This window comes from Canis lupus, chromosome 4 (genome assembly GCF_003254725.2).
Source record: "Canis lupus dingo isolate Sandy chromosome 4, ASM325472v2, whole genome shotgun sequence".
In the NCBI taxonomy this organism is placed as follows: domain Eukaryota; kingdom Metazoa; phylum Chordata; class Mammalia; order Carnivora; family Canidae; genus Canis; species Canis lupus.
Genome location: NC_064246.1, coordinates 29,914,494 through 29,937,386, shown reverse-complemented (window position 1 = coordinate 29,937,386; position 22,893 = coordinate 29,914,494). Strand labels below are relative to the sequence as shown.

The 22,893-nt window shown below is 53.9% G+C and overlaps 1 protein-coding gene across 4 annotated transcripts; it reads right to left on the bottom strand.

Annotated features, from left to right (window-relative positions):
* Positions 1-593: 593 nt before the first annotated feature.
* Positions 594-20,497, bottom strand: PRXL2A (peroxiredoxin like 2A). Of its 4 annotated transcripts, XM_035715416.2 has the most exons (7): positions 20,479-20,497; positions 17,800-17,901; positions 10,090-10,269; positions 7,979-8,070; positions 5,141-5,281; positions 4,342-4,506; positions 594-1,337 (listed from the first exon to the last, which is right to left on the bottom strand). In XM_035715416.2, the coding sequence occupies exons 3-7, from the start codon at positions 10,265-10,267 to the stop codon at positions 1,224-1,226; spliced, it is 690 nt and encodes a 229-aa protein (XP_035571309.1). In that variant the 5' UTR covers positions 10,268-10,269; positions 17,800-17,901; positions 20,479-20,497; the 3' UTR covers positions 594-1,223. The 4 variants fall into 4 exon arrangements, with proteins under 4 accessions (XP_035571309.1, XP_025290113.1, XP_025290114.1 ...); XM_025434328.1 differs by lacking the exons at positions 17,800-17,901; positions 20,479-20,497 and adding an exon at positions 14,967-15,260 and having other exon boundaries at positions 10,090-10,252; XM_025434329.3 differs by lacking the exons at positions 17,800-17,901; positions 20,479-20,497 and adding an exon at positions 14,967-15,119.
* Positions 20,498-22,893: the final 2,396 nt, after the last annotated feature.

The following is a 22,893-nucleotide window of genomic DNA, read 5'->3' as shown; positions in this document are numbered from 1 at the left end:
GCAAGCATTTTGTAGGCACCAGCGAATTCCGATCCGAATGTCTGGAGTCCCGGGGAGCACAGCCACCGACCCACTCGGAGACAGAGGGGGCCTGTCTCAAAGTCCGCAGAACCCAGGCCTCCGCACTGCACTCACTGCTGCTGCTCTCCTTCCAGCCCCACCTCCCACTGTCCCCACCCTTGCTTCCCTTCCCCTCCTGCTGCTCTGCTCCCCGCTTCTCTGGCCTCCCATCCCCAGGGCAGAGCCCCCGCTTCGGGCTCAGACTTACATGTGGGACAAAACTTCAAACGTAACACGTAAGTGAATTAGATTATATTTCACCCTCTTGGTGTCCCTTCTGCTCATTCACCTCACATCGGGCTGAAAGACTATCAGTAGGAAAGTCGCTACCAACCTTAAACAGCAGTCATTCCCCCAGGGAGACCGCAAGATCACCAACACCAAGGGCAGGATGAGGTTACCCGGGCACCTGCAGGCCTCGGAGAGCGTGAGCTCGGGAGATCCCCCGCCGCTACCCCTCCCTCATACACACGGAGAAAGCTGCTTTTTCATGCTCAGCGTCTTTGGCACCAGTGATTTAAATTCAGCCATCGTTACAGTAAATATTTTTATTGTTAAGTTTTATCAGAAAAACTTGAATTACAGGCAGTTTATGGGACATTTTATTAGAGCCAGAGATGATCACTTCTTCTAGACACACAAACTTCTGAGGTTAGAATGGAAGATTTAAAAAAAAAAAAACAGATTTCACTTTATAATTTACTTTTAGTAAGCCATCAGGAGCCCGCCAATCCTCTGCAAGAATATTACTTTAACGTTGTAGAACGGGTCAGTAGACAACACAAGCCCCTGACCTTCATATCCTGAATCTTCAAGTCCATCACCTCTTCTAAGATTTTTGAAGACATGAAAATAAAAGCCATTTCAAATAGTGGCACTCACACACCATGTACGTTGTAGGGAGGCGCAGCTGTCATGACAAGGCTAAGCCTCCTATTTTCCAGGTTTTAACTGAAACTACCCTCACTGGTTTCTTAGATTCTTCTCAATAATTTTGCCTCATTGGGCCTAAAGAGAGCACAGTATTAATACGTGAATGATCTCTACTGACACGATGGCATGAGCAGGTTTCTAACTCTCTGGGGACATGAGTGGAGACACAACATGTCCCAGGAAACAGGTGAGTGCCCCTGGTTATCCCTGAGCGGGGCGGTTTCACACAATCACTTTGTCTCTGCGGCGGAAGTCTGGGTTTGGATCTTCCTAGCAGCTTCCAGAACAGACACTGGGTTCACTTTGTCTCCAAATTCCTTCTCTCGATGCTCGAGCAGAATGCCCTACAGGGAAACAAGAGGGAACATCAGTCCTCACTCACTCTTGAGTCGCTTGTTCATGGGGCAGACACGGAGCGGCAGCTTGGACAGCAGGGGCCGGAGATCCGAGCCAGGCCTGGCTCTGCTCCTGAGGGGTTCAGCTCTGGCAGCAGGGCTGGGTCAGGAAGAGGCTACGTCACAAGGGCTGGGCCGTATAAGCAGCACGCCGGGAGCAGACGTCAGGAGTGCCATCGGTGATACGATACCATGGGGCGATCAGGGAAGGCTTCACAGAGGATACAGCAGGGGAGGCAACCACACGAAAGGAAAAGAACACACCAGACGAAGAGCGTTTACGCCAGATGAGCTTCCGGAGAAAAGCCTCAAGGTGTGGAAGTGAATGAAGCTCAGAGGTCACACTCTGACCATCTGCAAAGGGAGACAGAGCCTCTCTTGGGTCTTCCTAAAAAAGTGGAGGCCACTCCTGCTACTGGGAGGCAAAATGCTCTAGGAGAGGATACACCAAAGTACCCCAAAGTGGTAAAAAAACACAAAATAGTATGTTTGAGATCAGTATCTAGGAATCCTGTGAAAGAGTTCTTTGGCCTAGGACATCAGGGAACTCATCCTAACTAAATAAACATCTAATATATATGTTTGCTGTACCACTATTTATAAAGACTTTTATAAAAACCCCAAAAGTGAGGCCCCTGGGTGGCCCAGTCAGTTAAGCACCTGCCTTCAGCTCAGGTCATGATCCCGGGGTCCAGAGATGGAGCCCCGGGCCGGGCTCCCTGCCCAGTGGGGAGGCTCTTCCCCCTCTTGCTCTGCTCTTCTCCCTGCTTGTGCCCTCTTTCTCTGTCAAATAAATAAGTAAAAATCTTTAAATAAACAAACAGGGGCGCCTGGGTGGCTCAGTGGTTGAGCATCTGCCTTCAGCTCAGGTCGTGATCCCAGGCTCCCGGGATCGAGTCCCACGTCGGGCTCCCTGCATGGAGCCTGCTTCTCCCTCTGCCTGTGTCTCTGCCTCTCTCATGAATATATAAAGTCTTTAAAAAGAAAAAAGAAAAGAAAAAAAAAGCAGCATCCTGACATTAAAAACACTGAGGAAGAACATATAATGACATAGGAGATGTTCATGAAAACTGTTAAATGAAAAACAGAATCTAATTTACTAAGATCCCATTTTCTAAGAAGACAGAAGGCTTCTCAGCTGAGCTGTTCTGTTCCAGTGGGTTGTGCGTGGTGGCTGAGCTAATAGAATGGCTCTCCTCACCTTCTACCATTGCATTTCCAAATGTTCTATGTTGAAACACATTACTTCTTTAAAGTAAGTGTGCTTTAAAGATTATTATTACAAGGACACCTGGGAGGCTTAGTCAGTTAAGCAACTGCCTTAGTCTCGGGTCATGATCTCGGGGTCCTGGCATCGAGCCTTGCTTTGCATCAGGCTCCCTGCACAGCAGGGAGTCGGCTTCTCCCTCTGCCCTCCACCTCTGCTGGCTCATCTCGTCTCTTTCTCTCTCAAATAAATAGATACACCCTTTAAAAAATAAAAATACAGATTACTATTACAAACGGAATCGCCACTGGGTGGCAGCTGGCTCAGAGGGACTGCAAAACCTCTGCTCTCCATAAACACGGAGGCAAGTACTGAAGCTCAGCCAGCCCGGTCCACCCTCCACCAGGAGAAAGGAGGCAGCACTCCAGGGAGCACTAACAGAGCCAAACAGCACACCTAGCAACACCAGGACTGTGCCAGCGAGGCTTGGGGGGCCTGTGAGTACCAGATGCGTCACTGCCAGGCTGCCAGGTGAGCTATGCCCTGCCCTGGAGGCTGAGGGAAGGCCGAGGTAGGGAGGAGGAAGGAATCCCGTACGCTAGAGCCAGAAGAGGCTGAGTGATTGATCCTCACAGGGAGTGGCCTGCCCAAGTGCAAGGGCATCTGGAAGGGGTCTCTGGGAACTGTCTCTGAAGAGAGGCTATGGGCAAGGGAAGCGTGGGGTCTCTGGCGCAGTCATATCTCAGCTCCTGAGTCCATCTCCACTGTACCACTTAGCAGCTGTTTATCTGCTGGCTGAGTTATTTCGTATCATTCACAATTCATTTCCTTACACGCAGATGGGAATAAAAATACCTAACATCCTAGATGGGTTAGGAAGTGAGGAAGATAGGAGATCACGCATTTGAGGACCCAGAACAAGGCAGGCCCTCGCTGGCAGCCATCGTCACTAAGACATTTTGATGTATTTACCAGAAAGGAAGCAACCAGGTTTGTTCTACAGACACCAACCCATGCTAGATCCTAACACAGCAGAGCAACAGCAGTGACCGAGGCTCGGAAGGAAGGGACGAGAAGTACAGCTTCAAACTGAAAGACTTCTAATCCTGTTAACTTGTATTCCTCCCCAGTTGAGAAGAGCCTGCAATCGTTAACGTTGGCAGGGAGCTCCACTACTGTCACGATAGAGGACAGGCATGACTGTCATGCCCAAAGTTGATAGAGACAGGACTAGAAGTCAGGCCGTGAGGGTCAAGGTCCTGCTGGGCCCTGTGCATCCTCACCCCAGCCCTGCTCTGTGTCCAACTGGCATGTGCGGGTACTGCCTCCCAGCACAGGGCAGTGCCCCCAGCTCCAGGCTGCCCAGTCTGACATGGAGCATCCACCCCCTTGCCTCCTGGGCCCACAGGGTCCCTGTGTGACTCTGGGCCCTCAGAGCCAGGGCCCCGAGCACCCTGTCTGCAGAGAAGCCTGTTACCTCTCGGGGAGAGGCACCCCGCAGGGAAAAGTACTGCCTACAAAACTCCCAGGCCATCTAGGGATGCGACTGATGAGTGGGAGGTGGCCTGTGAGCAGGTGTGTGATAAACGGTAATTCCCCTCCCTTCCCCTTCCACATGTTTCCTGGCTTTCTGGACAGAAGACCGTAAGCCTCCAAGTAGGGAAGGTCACCCCTCCCCCCATACCGGGGTCTTGTGCCCCCAGACGCAGACACCCACAGATCCACACATGAACACGAGGAACTTACCTGTTTTCCTGGTCCCACCACAAACACTCCCCCGAGGATGAAGCCTTCCCCTTCCAGGTTTCCAGAAAAGCCTCCGTTCCGGGCCCGGAAGAAGTTGTACCACACACCCAGGCGGACAAATCCCATAAACATCATCTTCCGCCTTTGGGGACCGTAGAACTTTTTCTGTAGGAGCAAGAAACACCGGAGCCCCATTGAGCCACCTGTATGCCTGCCTCCCCAAGGAGGCCAGGTCTCCCAGGAGGGCATTCGTTCTCAAAGACCCACAGCTGCTGTCTCATGTCTTCCCCCAACCTAGCCCCCACACACAGCTCCCATTCAGGAGCACTCTCTGCTGCCCGGGGAATGAGAAGCTTGCGGGCAGCTTCTGACCTCAGGGCAGGCCCGCACTCAGGGACGGATATGCAGCTAACTCCAGCTCTAACCCCTTGCTAGGGACCCACAGGGCTCTTGGCCCAACAGGCTGGTAGCAGTCCGGCATCCTGCACAGGAGGAGAGGGGAGAGAAATACACCCACGGAGAAGGGACGGGGGCCCGTGCTGGTCCCCACCCACATGGTTGAGAACCCAGTGGGGCCTCGGCAATCTCCTCGGCTCCCAGGCCCAGATGACAGCTCAGGAAGGGCTCCAGTACCAACCGAGAGGACACCTTCCAAGTGTCCCAGCACGCTTGGCCCAGGGACCGGGGAGCCCTGGCTGGGTATGTCAGCTGCAGGCCAGACATACCCTGGGCCAGCGAGCTCTCTGCCCCTGAGCACGATGCCCGCCAGTCTGTGACAACAGGCTCACAGCACACCCACCTTTTCATCCAGGAAGATCTCCCCTTTGAAATACGGCTGGAAGTCCTGCACTTCAGTCCTGATCTGCTCCTTCACCACAGCGTACAGGGGGACTCCCAGCTCATCCAACTTGGGCTTCAGGGAAGACAGGTCCGCAGCCTCCTGCAGAAAACAGGCAACTTGGGAGTCCTGTGCTGCTGCCACCAGCCAATACCCGCTTCCCTACAGGCCCCGCGTGGGCTGGCACTGGACGCCAAAGAACAAAAGCAACAGGATGCCCAACACAGCAAAGGCCTGTGTGGCTCAGCACTAGGTCTCAGGTGCAGGGTGTCCGGTCCCCTCCTCAGCCCAGGCCTCTTATTTTCTCCATGAGGGAACGCAGAGGCAAGGCTCCGAGGATGGGTGTCCTGACCATGGCCTGGGGCGCATCCAGTCACAGAAAGACTGCACCCCATCGTGGTCCTGCACTTGTAGCCACGACACCCTGCCCCTGCTTTAGACTGAACCAGAACCAGCACAGCCGGGGAGGCCGAGCCAGTAGCTGCCTCCAGGCCTTCGCTCAGCCGGCTCCCCACGGCATCCCCCACCCCACGACAACCTTCCTTGTTCTCCCGCTCAAATCCCACCCTCTAGAAAGGGGTCCCTGTTCTGAAAGTTCTCCTGGGCTAGTCCACCCTGGAGGAAAGCTCCAAATCTCTCTGTGCCTATCCAATCTTTCTGCGTGGAGACTTTCCCGGAACGGAGTCTGTGTGTGACCACCAAGCTGAGTACAGTCACTTAAGTTCCCAAGGGTGTCTATCTCATAGACACTGCATCCTCCAAGTCCTGTTGCCCTCCGTGCCTCGCACATGGCTGGATACGTGGAACCTACTACATACCAGGCGGACAGATGTGAAGGTGAAGGTGGGCAGTGTGGAGAATAGCCGAATTGAGAAATCCAGACATCGCTGGCACTCATGAGTTACACGCTGACAGAGAAAGGAAACTACACGTGACGTGGCAAGGCTGCACCTTTCAGAACAGATTCTTCACGTCTGGGGTCGAGATGAGATAGCAGCCCACTTGCCTCCAAAAGAAGTATGTCGCTGTACGGGAGCAGCTACATTTAATATTTTGTTTATTTTCTATGACGCAGGATCCCTTATGATGCACTTACCGAGAGCCTCAGTGAGTGGCAAGCTCTGCCCCACAGCAGAGAGAACTAGATGTCTGCTGTGGCCAAAGGCCACCTGTGTGTGGGAAGAAAGGACTAACTCCCTGGTCCAGGGCTCTGTACTCTGCTGCGTCACTATACAAAGCCATGGAGTGGAAACCCAGTCCTACGCCTCTGGTCTGGGCCACGAAAATAACACAGACCACCCTCCACCACGCAGTTTTCACAAAACGTCCTGCCAGGCAGAGACCAGGGCACAGGCCGGCAGGTTGTAATTAGGGAGGGCAGCTGCTCTTGGGCTCTCGTGGGTTTAACCGGCCTAGGGAAATCTGGTCACAACAGGCTTCCATGTTGGTATTTGAAGGCCTCACAGACTTTGAACCAAGAGCCCTGAGTTTTTAGACTTCCCTTGCCATGGCAGGTGGAATAATACTGTCTCAGGCTACCCACACCCTAACCACGGGAAGCTGTGAGTCTGTTTTGTTACAGCGCCAGGGGAAACTAAGGCAGCAGATGGTTGCTAACCGACTGATCTTAAAGGGGATGACCCTGTATTATCTGGGTCCTTAACCACGGGTCCTTAAATGTGCAAGAGGGAAGCCGGAGTCAGTGACATGGTGATGCAGTGTGAGAAAGACTGGACTCATCACTGGCTGTAAAAACGGAGGAAGGGGCCGTGAGCCAAGGAACGTAGGTGCCACAACAAGTGGAGAGGAAAGGAAATCACTTATCTCCTGGAGCCTCCAGAAGGAATGCAGCCCTGCTGACACCTTGATTTTAGCCCAATGAGACCAATTTCAAAATTCTGACCCCTAGAAGTGTAAGCTAATAAATCTGTTAAAAGCCATCAAGTTTGTGATCATTTGTTAGAGCAGCAACTGGAAATTAACTGGAAATCAACATGCCGCCCCACGGCACTGTGGTTTGATGCCGCCCCTGCACCTCCGTACCTCCATTTCTTCCCCTGTAAAAAAAAAAAGCCATATTTTCCAGGGATATGCGAGGGAGACACAGGCGCTGAAGTGCCCTGAAGGGAGGACCCTCTCTGTCAGCCAGCCACACAAGCAGGGGAGAGATCACAAGGCTGAAAGGAATGCCCCCAGGCTCAGCAAGGACAACCAAGGGAGGCGGATGACTATGTAGACAGGGCCAACGCCACCACTTGAGAAGCAGTGCTATCTCATTCCCAGTTCTCCCTCAGCCAGGGCAGATTGCGGAATCTAAGTCTGCCATTGACTGTGTGACCCGGGCAGGTCACCAAACCACCCTGGCCTTCAGGTTATCCCACTGTAAAGTGACAAGGCTGGACCCTTCATGAGCTTCCTCACTGAACAGGTGACGGCTGTCTGGTAACGATCCAGACTCTGCGTTTCAGTAAGCAGGGGCCTGTGCTGAGCATGAGGAACACGGAATCAGGTCTGGTCCCCACCCCGGATTAAATGGGGAGCCGGCCCTGGACACAGACAGTCCATCAGAGTGCGAGGGCCTGAGAGCGCCAAACAGAGTCAAGAACGTGTGCTAACCCCAGGATGCGGCTAGTTGTTAAATGAATACAAACAGGGTATAAGTCAAAAGAAATAATCTAGAGCAAATAACCGTGCTGATCGAAGGTCAGAGTAGGTCCACAGGCCATTGGTCCCGGCTGGGAACGTGTTGGCCCCACTTGCTAGGATCGTTTTCTCTGAAAGGATCTTTGATGTACTCACCTCTCGACAGAGGAAACAGCCGGGCCTGCGCACAGCCATAATCACAGCTCCATTCTTTTCCCAGAGCTCCTTTGCTTTGAAAGTCCTTGGTTCTGGGGAGAAAAAGCAACTTAATACTCTCTCCTCCTGGCCCAGCCTCCCCTCAACCATGAGGCAGCTCATAAATGGCACCAGCCTAGCAGAGGACTTGGAAACAGGAAACAGGAACTAGTCATAGTCACCCTTCAGAAGAAAATGAACACAGTGTAAGGATCCTACTGTATACCCAAAAGGGCCCTCCCCCATTGAAATCTATTGGCAAACTTGAACATCCCAAACTGGAACATTTCTGAAAAAATGGCAAATTCCTTTGCTGGTATCAGTGGACACTGTAATGATGCTTTCAGGCAGATACATGGCCAAAACCTGAAAGAGATCCTGCACTTTGATCAAAAACACCCTTAACTTTTATTTATTTTTTTATACCCCTAACTTTAAAAAAAAAGTATTCTAAATAAATAAATAAATAGATAGATAAATAAATAAAAGTATTCAATGGGAATAAGTTAACAAATTTTTATGAAAAAAAAATTTTTTTTTAGATTTTATTTTTAAGTAATCTCTACATCCAACATGGGGCTTGAACTTACAATCCTGAGATCAAGAGTCACATGCTCCACCGACTGATCCAGCCAGGGACCCCAAATCGATTCTTTTTTTTTTTTTTTAAAGTAGAGCTTGAAGTCATGACCCTGAGATCAAGACCTGAGCTGAGATCGAGTCGAACACTTAACCGACTGAGCCCACCAGGGGTCCCCTTACAAAAACAATTTTTGATCTAAATATGTTAACTGCGCTATTTACAGAGAGGATAGAGGATGCCCAACATGGCAATGCCTCAGGGCAGTACGGTTCTGCACCTCAAGCCAGGCCGTGGTCAGACAGGGCCTGCATCTGGCGGGCTGGTCTTGGAGACACACCAGCTCCTCCCCAAACCTCAGTTTCCTGATTCGTAAGTGTAAACAGCTGGCAGCTCCACTGTGACTGCAGGGGGCATCAAGGGATGGGTAGAGGAGTGCCCCCCGCGGTGTCGGCTAACACAGAGTTTGCGAGGGCTCGGCAAGTACTGACTCCTGCCGTCTTAGCATTTCTCGGAGGAAGCTGTGTTCCTGTGGGATGCTACATGGAAAAAAAAGGAGCAGGCTGGGTCCTGTGATCGAATGAGACCAGGAAACCCTGGGATGAACACAGCCAAACGGGGGTCCCTCCACAGGGCTTCTTCGTCCTCCAGAAGGTGACCTAAGCCCTCATTCTGTGGTCACAGTCCCTGCCTGCCCTTGACAATCAGCTTCCTCAGTTACAGAACAGGTGATGATGGCCTCCCTTGGAGGGGCCAACCTGGAGGCCCCTTGGGTCAGTGAGCCCCAAGTTTCATCAAACTCATGCCAACTTTATCCGCACCACTGGCATCCCTGAGCTACCAATGCCACGAGCACACAGTGGGGCAGCAGAGGAACCACATGCAAACCTGTGGCTCTCAGGTGTCCACCAGGGACTCCAGGTGGGCTCCCCAAGAGGGAGACAGGTAGGTCCATTCTCAAAGTGTGACCTTGTGCTCCCCACCCTGCCGCGTGTGTGCGGCAGCACAGGTGAGGAGGGCTGCCCAAGGCTGTACCGGTAACAACCCAGACACTGCACTTCGGTAAGCAGGGGCCTGTGCTGAGCATCAGGAACGTGGAATTGCATACAGTGATTCTCAAACGTAATGGACCCAAGAGCTCCCTTTTTATGAAGATCCAGGAAACAACAGCAGATAGTGAAAAATGCTTTTGATAAGAGAAAGCTAAGTGTAAGATACCGTGTCCAACAAGATCACAACTGCATACTGTGTACACATGGAAAGGAATGTGCAAAAATAAAAATGAGTGCTGTGTCCGGGTAACGGGCTTATCAGTAATTTAAAAGATGTTATCAAATCTTTCCTAATGTTGTTATAGTGCCTTCTCAATTAAAAAAGAGAGAGAGAGAGAGAGAGAGAGAGAGAGAGAGGGACCTTTTATAAGGAAAACAATGAGTAAGTCTGCATCCCGGCACCTTGGAAAAGTACTGAGGCCCGTGGGATCACCGCTTACCCTTCTCCAGGGTTTTCAGGTCTATGTCTTCCAGATACTCCAGCGTCGCCTTCTGGGACTTAGACAGAAACACGTCTGTGTTGGCCAGGAGCAGGGCCAAGGCAGCCGCCCCCAAGGCCCCCGCGCCAATGGACCACATGCCCACGCTGAAGAAACTCGGATCCTGGAGGAAAGACATTTCTGGAGATTGAGAGGAAGGAAGATGATGTTACTGCTTCCACGTTGAAAGAGCTGGAGTCTGGTCTCCGTGCAAGTCTCTGGCTGGGCAGCCGAGCAGGAGCCCAGAGGCAGAGGACGGGCGCAGGGGCGTCAGAGACGGGGCCGGACCAGGGCATCTGAGCACCTGCCACTGCAAGAGCTTGGGGTTATAACAGACACGCGGAGGCTCCTGCCCCGAGGAGCTCGCACACGCATCTGAAGTGAGAACAGAGAAACGACAGCCCCCTGAGCCGCCCGGCCCGCCGTCCGTTCTCCTGTGCCCAAGGCCGGGGCTCCAGCTCTGTGGTGTGTCCACGCCAGGTCCCCTGGAGGCAGCCTCCTTCCCTTCCCCTCCCTGTCAGTGGCTGCTTTTCCTTCATAGTCCGGGAGTCTCTGCTATCACCCCCCTTGGGGACAGGCAGCTTTCTCTTCTTTGATCAAAAAAGCACTCAGAACACCAATCACACTGTTTTGTTACCTTATCCTTCTTCCTCTTCTGATTACAACTCTCCTCCCATACCCTTCCTTCAGCTCCCAGACAGTGCCCAGCAGGCCCTCACTGGTGGGTGGGAGGGAGGGCAGGCAATCTCAGTACTTCCTTGCAACTGAGAATAGCTTTATATTTCATTCATTACACAAATAAAATAGACTCATATTGAAAATAAAACAAAGGTCAAAAAAGAAGCAATACCAGGCAACCCCAGTGACCCAGTGGTTTAGTGCTGCCTTCAGCCCAGGGCGTGATCCTGGAGTCCCGGGATCAAGTCCCATGTCAGGCTCCCTGCATGGAGCCTGCTTCTCCCTCTGCCTGCGTCTCTGCTTCTCTCTCTCTCTCTCCATGTCTGTCATGAATAAATAAGTAAAATCTTAAAAAAAAAAAAAAAAAGCAATATCTAAAACCAGAGTCAGTGAGAAAGTAAACCACCCCAAGTGTCTACCAGCTATTGAACGACACAGGTGAACAGCGGTGCCCACCACTGAACACCAGTGTCTAATCTGATGTGCCCCCTGCCATGGCAAGAACTACACAGCTGTCTGTCGAACATAGGGGAGTGGACAAGAGCAGGCGTTACGTAGGAGAGAGCACGCTGCTGGGTATCTGGCACGAGGTGGCTGCGTGGGTCATGGGGCTCTGCAACTCAAATGGGGTTCCAGGCGGGTCCCACAGAGCCCAGCCTTGCTCCAGCTCATTCCTGGGGGCCTCCCTAAGGCTTCCTCTGGTTGGGAAGCCTCGTGCTTCTGAGCGGGAGCTCCTCGAAGCAGCACACCCCTCAGACAGCAGCAGGTACCCCACCTGGCCCTCCTCCTCCTGGCAACTATTGAAAATACCTGTCCCCATGGCCCTCCAGCCAGCCTAGGGTCTTATACCGGAGCCTTCCTTCCTAAGTACCAGCATGACTGCGTGTGGAGATCACTGGGTACAGACCCGGTGTGTAGGTGTGTGGCACACCTAACCAGACATGTGTCCCCTACAGCACTCAGCTGGGGAGAAGATTTCTCCAGAGGATTACGCAAAGGCCCAGAAATCCACATGCCACTGCCAGAGGATGGGCTTTGAGAGATCCTCCACCATAAGGTGGGGCTGGGAGTACCTGGTGGTAAGGACTTTGGGAAGAGAGGGCAGGCCAGGCTTATGTGGGGCCAGCGTGAAAAACTGGAATTTGAGTTAAGAAATAAAAGAAATGGCCCCCCAGGCAGGGAGGCAGGGAGGAGGAAGGACCACATGCAAAGAGCACCACAGAAAGGAATCTGGCATCTGCACGCTAGGGAAGGGGAGAAGCGGAGGCTGGTGTGTGCTGCCAAGAGGGACCGGACTGGAAGTTTCTCGCAGCCTCACTTCTGCCGGCCCAGCAGCATGGGCATCGCATCGAGGTGCAGATCTCAGGCCTGCCCTCGGACGAGCGAATCATCGGCTGCCTTTCAATCGGACCAGGCAGGCAGTTCACAGGCACACGAAGCCTGAGAAGCACAGTCTCAGCACAGAATCCAGGACTTTCCACTTGGGTGGCAGGAAGCCAAGTACAGGCTGGCTCCCTTCTCCCAGCTCCCCGCGGCGGGTGGCGGGGCTCACGGGGGACACAGCTCCTGCCTCCTCCCCGAACGGCCCGCCTCGCCCGTCCCACCCCCCAGACCCGGGCAGCCCCACCAGAAGGCTTCCTGGGACTCTGCCCGCCTCGCCGCCGCCAGCCATGGCACTGCCCACAGGCCCCACACGAGACACGGACCTACGGGCTCTGACTCAGTTCCCCTGGACTCTGCCCCTCAGTTCGTCTCGGAACTGCCGGGCCCACACCTGCCAGCGTGGGACACAGTGGGCACCTGGAACTCAATGGAACTGAATGATGAGGACGATGACTCATGGAGAGCCCAAGTTCTTGGGCCAAGTGGGAAAGAACCTTCCAAGGTCGGCTTCCAGTTCTTTTGTGAAACAAAGTTACACATTACTGGATTAGAATTCACAGAACAATTAGGGGCATTCATGGCTCTCACCCGCATGCTGTCAACAGGAGATCCCCCAGAGCCTGGAACAATTGCTACACCTTCACTGCAACCCAAACACGCCTGGATCTCCTACATGTGTGCGTGATTCAGGAGCATACAGCGCGGCCTCTGATCACAGATCTGATCATGTTTCTGTGGCAGCACACAAAGACCAGCTTACGCCTACCCTACCCGACACAAGGGCTCGCCTCACCTCCTGAAACACTTGGGTGCGTTGCAGGAAGTCCATAGAGCCTCGCACTCCGCTCCACGTCCTCCCAACACACCACGGCTGCTCTTACCGGCCAACAGGCTCCATCTTCCCACCAACAGCCTGTTAGCCTGTCTGCTCGTGACTCAGGGAACAGGACTCAATGAGACTCAACATTTATTTCCCATCATTGATTCAGCACCAACCTGTTCAATAAATGGCAATCTGGGAGGACGTACAACGGAATGATACCCAATCCTCAAGGACACACAGGCCTAGAGCACAAAGAATAGAAATTCAAGTGGAAAGGGAAGCCACCTTGGGCTGGGTATGAACACAAAGCTGTAGGGGTGAAAGCCAGCTCCATCTGATCTGGAAGCACCCAGAAGGAAGTGGCTCTGGGGCTGCTGTGGGACTCAGGGGCTGAATGGAAGGCCTAGGCCTCGCCTGGGCTGAGTAAGCCTGGGGAACACCAGGCTGGCTGGGGGTGGACATCAGTGCTCAAGGCACCAGGAGATTGCAAGCTTCCATGTCCCAAGGGCCCCCCAAGCCCTTACCTCAAGTTTAAGACAGAATACAAGATGTGGATGTGGCTTACCACCCCACCCCACCTCGAGCTGTGACCCAGGAGCATGGACTTCACTCTCAGGCCCAACAGCACTAAGAGGTGAGAGCGGTATTAGCTCCAGGGGTGAGTCAGGCCTCCCCGTGAACGTGCGCTCCCCGTGGGCCTCTAGCAGCTGGCTCTTCTGCTGGGGTTAGCGGTGAAAACTGACCCCTGCAAACACCTAGAGAATGTGCAGGTCCAGCCCCTCAGCCAAGCCTCCCTGAGCTACGAAGCGATTCCCATCCTGGCACGTCTTGGAGCATGGACCGCTGCAAACGCTGCAGAGCGAGACTGACCGAGGATCCTGGATCACAGCTCTTCCCACGACAAAGAGAGAGGGGAGGGGAGGGGAGGGGAGAGGAGGGGAGGGGGCCTCACTCCCTCAACAGAACAAAGCATGTCCACATGGGCCTCTAAGCTACTGGGGGAAATAGGGAAGCCAGTAAATTAGCATCTATTTGGTGTCACTTGACACTCAGGGCCTAATTTCATTCACACAACAGTCTTTGATGCAGGTATTACCCTGTTTTGCAGTTGACAGCACAGAATTCAGAGTTCAGGACTTTCTCCAGAAAGAGAGGGCCAGCAAGCAGCAGTACTGTGGCCTGGACCCAGATCACTAGGGTTCTGCAGCCACACTTCTACTACTGCCGTACCTTGCCACCCCGCGCATTCATTTGTGGGTTTCTGGGGGGTCAAGGGGGATGATCCCCTCTGTCTTAAAGAGCATTAAAACAGACTGACTTGTTTTCCCAGTCATCAAATACAGCCAAACTGTTAAAGGAAATTTACCATATGGCAGATGTCCCTTCTCCGTCCGCCCCCCCATCCTCATCCGTTCAGAAAAAGGTCAATTCTCCGAGAGGCAAGAGCGAAGTCATTTACAGAAGCCAGCCCCCCACCTGACCCGGCTGCAGCCCTCAGTTCCCAATGTGGGGCTTCTCTGGTCTCATCCTCTCCCACAGAAGGTGGTGAAGCGTGATAAGACCACAGGCAGAAACAACAACGGTGGCAGCTCAGAGTGGCCGCTCTGGGGGCTGGGGAGAGAGCATGGTGTTGCAGGGAGAAGACCCAGCTGGGCTCCCTAGGCTATGCTGGGGTGCCCCCCTCTACCAGCCTCATTTTCCTCCACTCCAAAATGACAGGGTGGGACCAACTGAATGCTAAGGCTCCTTCAAGCTCCCCCGGTGCCATCATGTGGGTCTATCACTAAGAGCTCCTTTGGAGTCGCCCCCTTCTTGGGTCCCCATCAGAACTCTCCCAGTCCATTCCAGTTTCCACACTGTCTCTTCCCTGCAGCCTAGAGCTCCCCAAGCCACTCCCCACCACGGTCCCTGATCCCCAACCTGGGCAGTTCAACCCTGGGAGCAGGGCACTCACCATCCACAGCGTCCACACTCGCGCTTCTGCCGACAAAGAGGCTGACCCAGCAGGAGCCTCGGGAGGCAGGCTGCCGGGAGGGCTGGGGGCGGGGCTCTGGAGTCCCGCCTCTGGCCTCAAGCTCTCTCTCTCCCACCATGGGCAGGACCTGGCCACCCAGAAACCCTGGGGCTCCTTCAGCTGTGAACACTCAATCTCCAGAAAACATCGAAATGGGACAGCTGCCAAGGCCCCCAGCCCTTCAAATAGCTGAACACAGTTTGAGTCATTTGCAGTCATGCAGACTGTAACATTTATCAAGTGCCAACAGACCTTCCCTGCTAGCCTATCCGGCGCAGATGAACCAAGTGAAGGCCTTAACACAGCCCACGTGCCACGCTGAGAGCAGTGGGACATGTCCCTCTCGCTGCGGCTCATCGCCCCACACCCAAGGAGTCAGCTGGCACCACCCAGGCCCCCCACCTGCGCTATCAGTTCTTTCCCCTCCCTTTGCCTTCCCTTCTTGCTTCCCCGCCTACGCCTACGTGGCTCCTCTCACCCTCACCCTCACCCCTTCCTGAGGACCTCACCTACCTCCAGCTCACCACTCCCACGCCCTGGTATTGACTTCCAGGTTCTGACTGCTGTTCCTGACTCAGAGTTTGCACTTGGGGGTCCTGTAGGTCAGCAACTTTGCACCATGTCCAAAACTGACCTCCACCAGAGTCAGGGTTTCTTCCGGAGTTCCCCAGCCGACCCAGGCATCTGGCTGACCGCTCAAGCTAGAAGCTGAGAGACACCACACTCCTTCTCCCTCGCTGCCCACCTCTAATCAGTCAGGAAGTTCAGTCCATCCCATGAAACATGTTTGCCTCCCGACCCCCGGGTCCCTCGTCAGCCTCCCTGAGCCAGGTGGGCCCAGGTCCCTGTCACTGCGCCGGCCAACTCTGAGAACTACAGAACAGGCTTGGCCCAAGCCAGGGCATCTCCTGCTCGCTCTCCAGGCTGCAGCCAGACTCACGGTACAACACCTTGACCTGCTCGAGTCCTCGCCTTGTTCTGGGCTCTCAGAACTCCTCAGCGGGGCCAACGTGGCCCTTCATAGCTTAGCTGCAGGCCACTGTTCTGACACTCCGTGAGGTGCAAAGACTGTGACGTGTCTTGTTAGGCCTCCCAACTGTTGCTGTGTTGTTTCCTTCGCCCAGGATGCCCCTCCCCGCCATGCAAACCATGTAAAGGCCCCGCACAAGCAACACTCTGTTCTCCAAAGTGTCTTCCTGAAAGCCCCAACTATCAGCTGTTCCCTCACCTCTGATGATAGAGCAGGCATGTGGAAAAACACACACACACACACACACACACACACCTCTGCACACCACACAAGCAAATGAACTCCGCATGTTTTAGTTACTGGCACGACTTTGTACACAGTGTGGTAGAGCAATCTGAGGGCAGGGGCTGCTGTCTTATTCACTCGTGCACCCCCAGCACTTAACACAGATCCTGCTAATCAGCAGCCCTTCGAGGTCTAATGAAATTATCTGAACATTATCTTTTAAACTCCATGTTGGAACAGACTTGGAGGCACCCAATTTCAGCTCAGTAGCAGGAAGTAATTTTGCACAGGGCTGGCTTGACCTTAAATAAAACACTCAAGCCTGGGGTTTAGGTGATCTTAGGTTGGGTGCTCACTCCACTGTTCAATGGCAAGGCAATCTGACATAAGCTATGAAGACACTCTGTAGCGACAGAGGAAGGAACTAGCAGCAAATCTATGAGGTTATCCCGGTTCTGACATCCAAAGACTCTAAAGTACCGCACTGGCTGCAAGTCCAGGGTTCTGACATCCAGAAAGCCTTGGGGGCACCTGCCACCACCGCTCTCCTGCTGGGTGTGCAGTCTCACTCCCTGTTTCCCCAGGACTAATTCCTGCCTGTTCAAGGAGCTGCCTCTGGGCAGGAACTGATAAAGTCTTCATAAAACAAAGTATCAGCACTGGGTGGGATAATTCATGCCTGAAACAAGTAGAGACAGCATCATATTCTATATACAGAGGGTATATCTGCCCAGCCCAGCCCCACCCAGGGAATCCTCCCTCCCCAGAATGAGCTGGCTTGAGACAGGCCAAAAGGAAGAAAGGGGTGCTGAGGAAGGCAAAGGAACCTAAGAGTGCATGTGGGCCTCCTTGCCTCCAGCCCTCAGTGAAGAGGCTGGAGGGACATTTCATCTTCCTTCTTTGCTCTCCTGTCCCCTCTCCTTCCCTTAGAGCTCTGATCAGCCCCTCCGTCACTGAGTAAATGAGGAAACTAAGGCCCAGAGAAGGGGCTGGCTAGTCCAAGGTCACATGACTGTGCTGGGACTCAGGTCTGGGTCTCCCAACCCCCAAACCATGATTATTTATCCTGCATTAGACACTCCTGCAGAAGCTGAAACAGGGCGGGGCGGGGTGTTGTGGGGTCCAAGGTTCAGAAAGACGGGGGTGAGGGGCGGTTCCTGAATTCTGCTCACTGGCCTGAAGAAGGCTGAAAGCAAAATTGCTCCTGAACAGGGCCTGGGAAATCTATGGCTAGAGGGAGCACCAGTCTTTTTCACAGGCCTAGTGCTTTGCAAGCAGCTTACAATGCAAAGCCCATGTTTTTGCCCACTTCGAGCTGAGAGGCCATTCTGCATCTCTCCTCCCCATAGTAACAAGGTCCTGTCACTCCTGGAGGATACAAGGACAGGCTGAAATATGCCAGTTTAGCAGGCTGGTGACCTAGGGCCCCAGGAGCAGTAGAGGATGCATTCCCGCCCACCCTTGTCATCAAGGACCATGGACCTAGCCACATGGAGCCGCAAGCTCTCTCCTACTTGCCTCAGTCTCCAACTTCCTGTTCTGCTCCGTGGGGTGATGGTCTGTCAAGCTCTGGCTCAGCTGTCCTCTCAGATGCCAGAGCCAGGAAGTTCTGAACAGATGCTGAAAGCAGAACAAGAGGACATAATCGGCTACTGAGAAACCGTGAGACAAAGACAAAAATCCTCTCATCAGTGATTGAAGCTACAGAGCCCCCAAAATACGTGGCCATTCTGTCCCTTGCTTGCACAGCCTCCTGACTGGGCTCAGAACACCAGCTCTATCAAGTTCTATGGGTGCTGATGGGAGGGCAAGGGCGGTACCACAAAAGACCCTGGGCTTTGGGATGAAATTCCTGGGTTTCCACTCTTTGAGAGGTCACCTGTCCTTCAGTATCTCCTTCCTAAAAACAAGGGAACTTTAAGGGGTTGTCCAGAAGAATTTACAAGAGCATCATACAACACGATAAAGTACTGCAGGATACTTTGATTTTTTTAGTACTGCAGAATTTGAGGCATGCTCTTTCTCTTCTTTAAGGGGCTCAGATTCACTCATTCTCCGCAGGCAGGTAATTTGAAGAACACAAAACACTGAACAAGTTCTCCAGCTGTGCCACTCTGGCTGTTTTACTGCAGGCCTGCCTCCTGGCTGTACCTCTGGGCCTGGAGGGAACCATGGCTGGTCCCAGGCCCCTCTGGCCTAGCCGTCCACTCTACGAAGCATACTCCCTGCCGTGCCTGTCAACACTGTCTTCCAGACCAACAGCACCAGGGAAGGCAAGGGTACTGTCCAGCTGAAACCTCCTGGGCCAGAGGCCACTGAGCCCAGAGGTGAGGCTGGTTCCCCCAGCCTCTGGACAGTTGTTGCCACACAAGCCTCAGCAGAGGGAGGCTTGGGAGTCTCTCAGCTCCACATTTCACAAAGAGGCAAGAATTTGGCTGGCAGGAGAGCAGTATTCTGAGATACTGACAGAGCCTGGGGTTTCGAGCCCCAGAAATCTAGTTCCTAATCAGTGACACAAGCTGATAAGACAATCATCAGAAATGTCTTCCGTCAGAACATGAGAGACTAACTAACTTCCTTCCTTCCTTCTGTCAGAAAATGAGAGACTTCCTAACTCTGGGAAACGAACTAGGGGTGGTGGAAGGGGAGGTGGGTGGGGGGTGGGGGTGACTGGGTGACGGGCACTGAGGGGGGCACTTGATGGGATGAACACTGGGTGTTATATGTTGGCAAACTGAACACCAATAAAAAATAAATTTGTAAAAAAAGAAAAAAGAAAAAAAAAAAAGAAATGTCTTCTGTACTCCTAGGGGACAATGTCTAAGATCTGAACGCAATGGCAAGCCCTTGCACAGGGGGACATGGGAAAAAGTCACACCAGGAATAAAAACCTACATCAAATTCCTACAGGTTGTAGAACCTGGACAAGGCACTATTGTAGAACCTAGACTCATGCACCGAATAGTAGATAAAGAGTACCCGTATCTTTGTGATTACTGGAAAATAGTCAATGGTGAACGATTCCCGAATGACCTTCTACCGAGTTGTAAGAATCAGATTAAAGGTACAGATGGTGCCTGGGTCGTGCAGCTGGTTAAGCAACAGACTCTTGATTTCAGCCCAAGCCCTGATCTTAGGGCTGGGGCCCTAAAGTGGGGTTCCAGCTCTGCACACCAGGCTCCCCTCGCAGAGGGCTTGGGATTCATCCTCTCCCTCCCCCCTTCTAAAAACAAATCTTTTGCAAAAACGTATAGATGGTGCTTTGTAAGCTACCTCACTAAAGCGCAACACAAATACAAGGTATAATTCTTGCTTCTAGATTAGTCAAGCATTGCCCCTAAAATGTAGTCCATAAACAAAATGGTAGCTTTCTGATGACTGGGTGTGCATTCAGAATCCCAATTCTTGGGCTCCAGGACTAAGCGAGAGCAGGAGCATCCAAGCAGGTTCCTAGACAATGTTTTTCAAATAAATCCTAGATGATTCTTTTTAACCATCTGCCAAGTTCAAGGGAAAACACACTGAAATAGAAAACTAAAACTAAATCGAAGTCTAAGAAACTGAACCGCGGAAACAGCATGGTCTTGAAGGACAAAAGGCCCAGAGTCAGCTGGGTCTGAACCCGGGCCAGCCTCGGGCTCCCTCCACCCCCCCCCCCCTCCCGGGAGCCCGGGGCCTTCACCCTTTTGCTTCCTCTCCTTCACCTCCCTGCACCTGCCACAATCCGGACAGGGTCAGATCTGCGCCTCGTCCATCTTTTCATTCCCAGACTTCAGCACAGGGATTTTACATGCACGCTTGGGACTCTTTCCAAGCCTGGCAGGGACGTGTCACTTGTAAAAGGAGGGAGCAGGTGCATGTAAGAAAGAGAAAAAGGGACCGTAAGGGAAGGGGGGGAACTGGGTGGGGAGACATCAGAGAGGGAGACAAACCAGGAGAGGCCCCTGACTCCGGGAAACACACAAAGGGTCGCGGAAGGGGGGGCGGGCGGAGGGAGGGGGTGCCTGGGTGCCGGGCACCGAGGAGGGCACGTGATGGGATGAGCACCGGGTGTTATAGGACCTGTTGGCAAATGGGATTTAAATGAAATATTAGAAGAAAAAAAAGGGAGGGAGCAGGTGCCTGAGATTCCGAAGGAACCGTGGCCCCATAAACCCCGACCCCACGGAAGCCGGTCGCGACCTCGGGGGGGCTCACCTGCGGCTGGCCCGCCCGCTCCCCCGGGGCTAGAGCCCGCTCACTCGGGGCCTGGGGACCGGAGGCGGCAGCGGGGCGGGGCGGGGCGGGGCGGGGCTGCGGCGCGGGCCCCCGCTGACCCGGGCGCTGGGGGCGCTGGGGGCCGCCGGGGCCTCGCAGGTGCGGCCGCGCCCCGCGGCTCCGAGGAGCGCGCACCCGGCCCGGCCTCGGTTTCCTCACCTGCGCCGCGGACGTCACGTGCGCGCGTGCACCTCGCCCCGCTCCCCCCGCCCTCCGGGGCCCCGGCGCCCGCAGGCTCCCGCGCCAAGCCCGCCCCGCCCCCGGGGTCCGGCCCCCGCGCCTGCGCCCCTGGGCGCCTCTCCCACGTGACCGGCCCCGCGCCTGGTAGGAGCCCGGCCTCCACGCCACCCAGGCCCCGCCCCCTGTGGGCGGAGCCTCGGCCCCGCCGCCGTCCTGCTGCTGCGGCGCCGCGCCTCTCCCACGTGACCGGCCCCGCGCCTGGTAGGAGCCCCGCCTCCACGCCACCCAGGCCCCGCCCCCTGTGGGCGGAGCCTCGGCCCCGCTGCTGCGGCCCCGCGGCGGGTGCGGCGGGTGCGGCGGGTGCGGGGCTCGCTTTTCCCCCCGCTGACAACCCTCGACCCGCCGCTCGCGCGGTCCCTCGTCGCTTCGTTCAGTCCTCCGTGAGCGGTGACCTTAGGCCCCTGACCCCTTCCGTAGGGGCACTGCCGTCGCTGCCTTCCTTGGATCTGAAAGCACCTGCCCTGGAGCCCTGGGCCCAAGACACCTTTTCAGCTCGGGGATTTTTTGAGCAGGTTTTTTAGGGACTCTTGAGGAATCTTTCCGACAGATGCATTCCGATGAGGGTCCCTTCAAGCTTTAGGGACGAATTCAGAATTGCTAGACCGTAACTCCATTGCACATTCTCTTCACACACACACACCCATCCTGGCCATTGGGCAGAAGATAGGGGGCAGTGGCCTGGAGCGCGCGGTGGCCTGGAGCACACGGTGGACTGCAGCACGCAATGGCCTGGAGCGCGAGGTGGCCTGCAGCACGCGGTGGCCTGGAGCTCGAGGGGGCCTGCAGCGGTGGCCTGGAGTTCGCGGTGGCCTGGAGCACGTGGTGGCCTGCCCCACGTGGTGGCCTGGAGCACGCGGTGGCCTGCAACACGCGGTGGCCTGGAGCACGCGGTGGCCTGGAGCACGGGCTCCTGGGATGTTAGTGGACTCCTGGGAGTCTGAGTAACATGGTCTGGTTTGGCCCATACTCCTCTCTCCATTCGCTCATTCTGTACTCCTCATATATTAGGTGTCCACAGTGTTTCATGAAAGTAGGCAATTGGGAGAACACCTTTTCAGAGACAGGAAGAACTGACTCACACATTTAAAATATCACTGGGACAGTGGGGTCAAAAGTCACAGTGTGGAATGGAGTAGCAAAGCGGGTGGACAAGCCCCATCTGCCTGCAGGGTCTTCCCCTCATTCACCTAACGCACCACTGACTGGTGTGCAAAGTTCAAAGGCTTCCCTGATTTATCTTGGCCTCCAACTCAGTCTCCAGGTTCTTTGTAAACTTATAGACCTGAAGGGCCAACTCAAAAGTTCTCTCCTTTACCCAGACTGTGAGTTCTTTTGCTCATCTGTGGCACCCCAGAGTCTGGCCCAGGGCCAGCAGCACCAGGACATACTTGGGAAGCGTTATGAAAAAGAGAGTGTTTCTAGATTGGGAGTGAGAAGGATCACTTTAGGGGATCATGCAGCCTTCTTGCAGGAGTAGGTAGATATTTAATTCGAAAGCCTGGAAATGAGGAATCCCTGGGTGGCTCAGTGGTTTAGTGCCTGCCTTCCGCTCAGGGCATGATCCTGGAGTCCCAGGATCGAGTCCCACATCAGGCTGCCTGCATGGAGCCTGCTTCTCCCTCTGCCTGTGTCTCTGCCTCTCTCTCTCTCCCTCTCTCTCTCCCTCTCTCTCTCGCTCTCTCTCACATGAATAAATAAATAAAATATTTAAATATATATATATATATTAGAAAGCCCAGAAATATTTGGTATAATTTGGTACAGGGTAGGTATACTCATGAGACAAGACGCACGTTCTCACTCCTACCTCATTCCTCCTCACCCCTTGAGGGGGAGGGGATAAAGGCCCATTATCTCCACCCTGCAATAGGATCATCAACAGTAGGAAGGTTGCAAGGAAGAAGGGCCACTTGGAACAAAACAGGAAGCCATTTCCTTTGGGTCTGGGTCCCCAGAGACCAGCCATTAATGACAGAACTATTCAGGAGTCAGAAGTAGCAGAATCCTGAGGTGGGAATCTCCCTGAGGTTTCAGCTGAGATATAATTAAGAAATGCAAAAAGCCATGATTGTATTTACACTTCTGTAACATTCCAAAGCTCTGAACTTCAAAAGC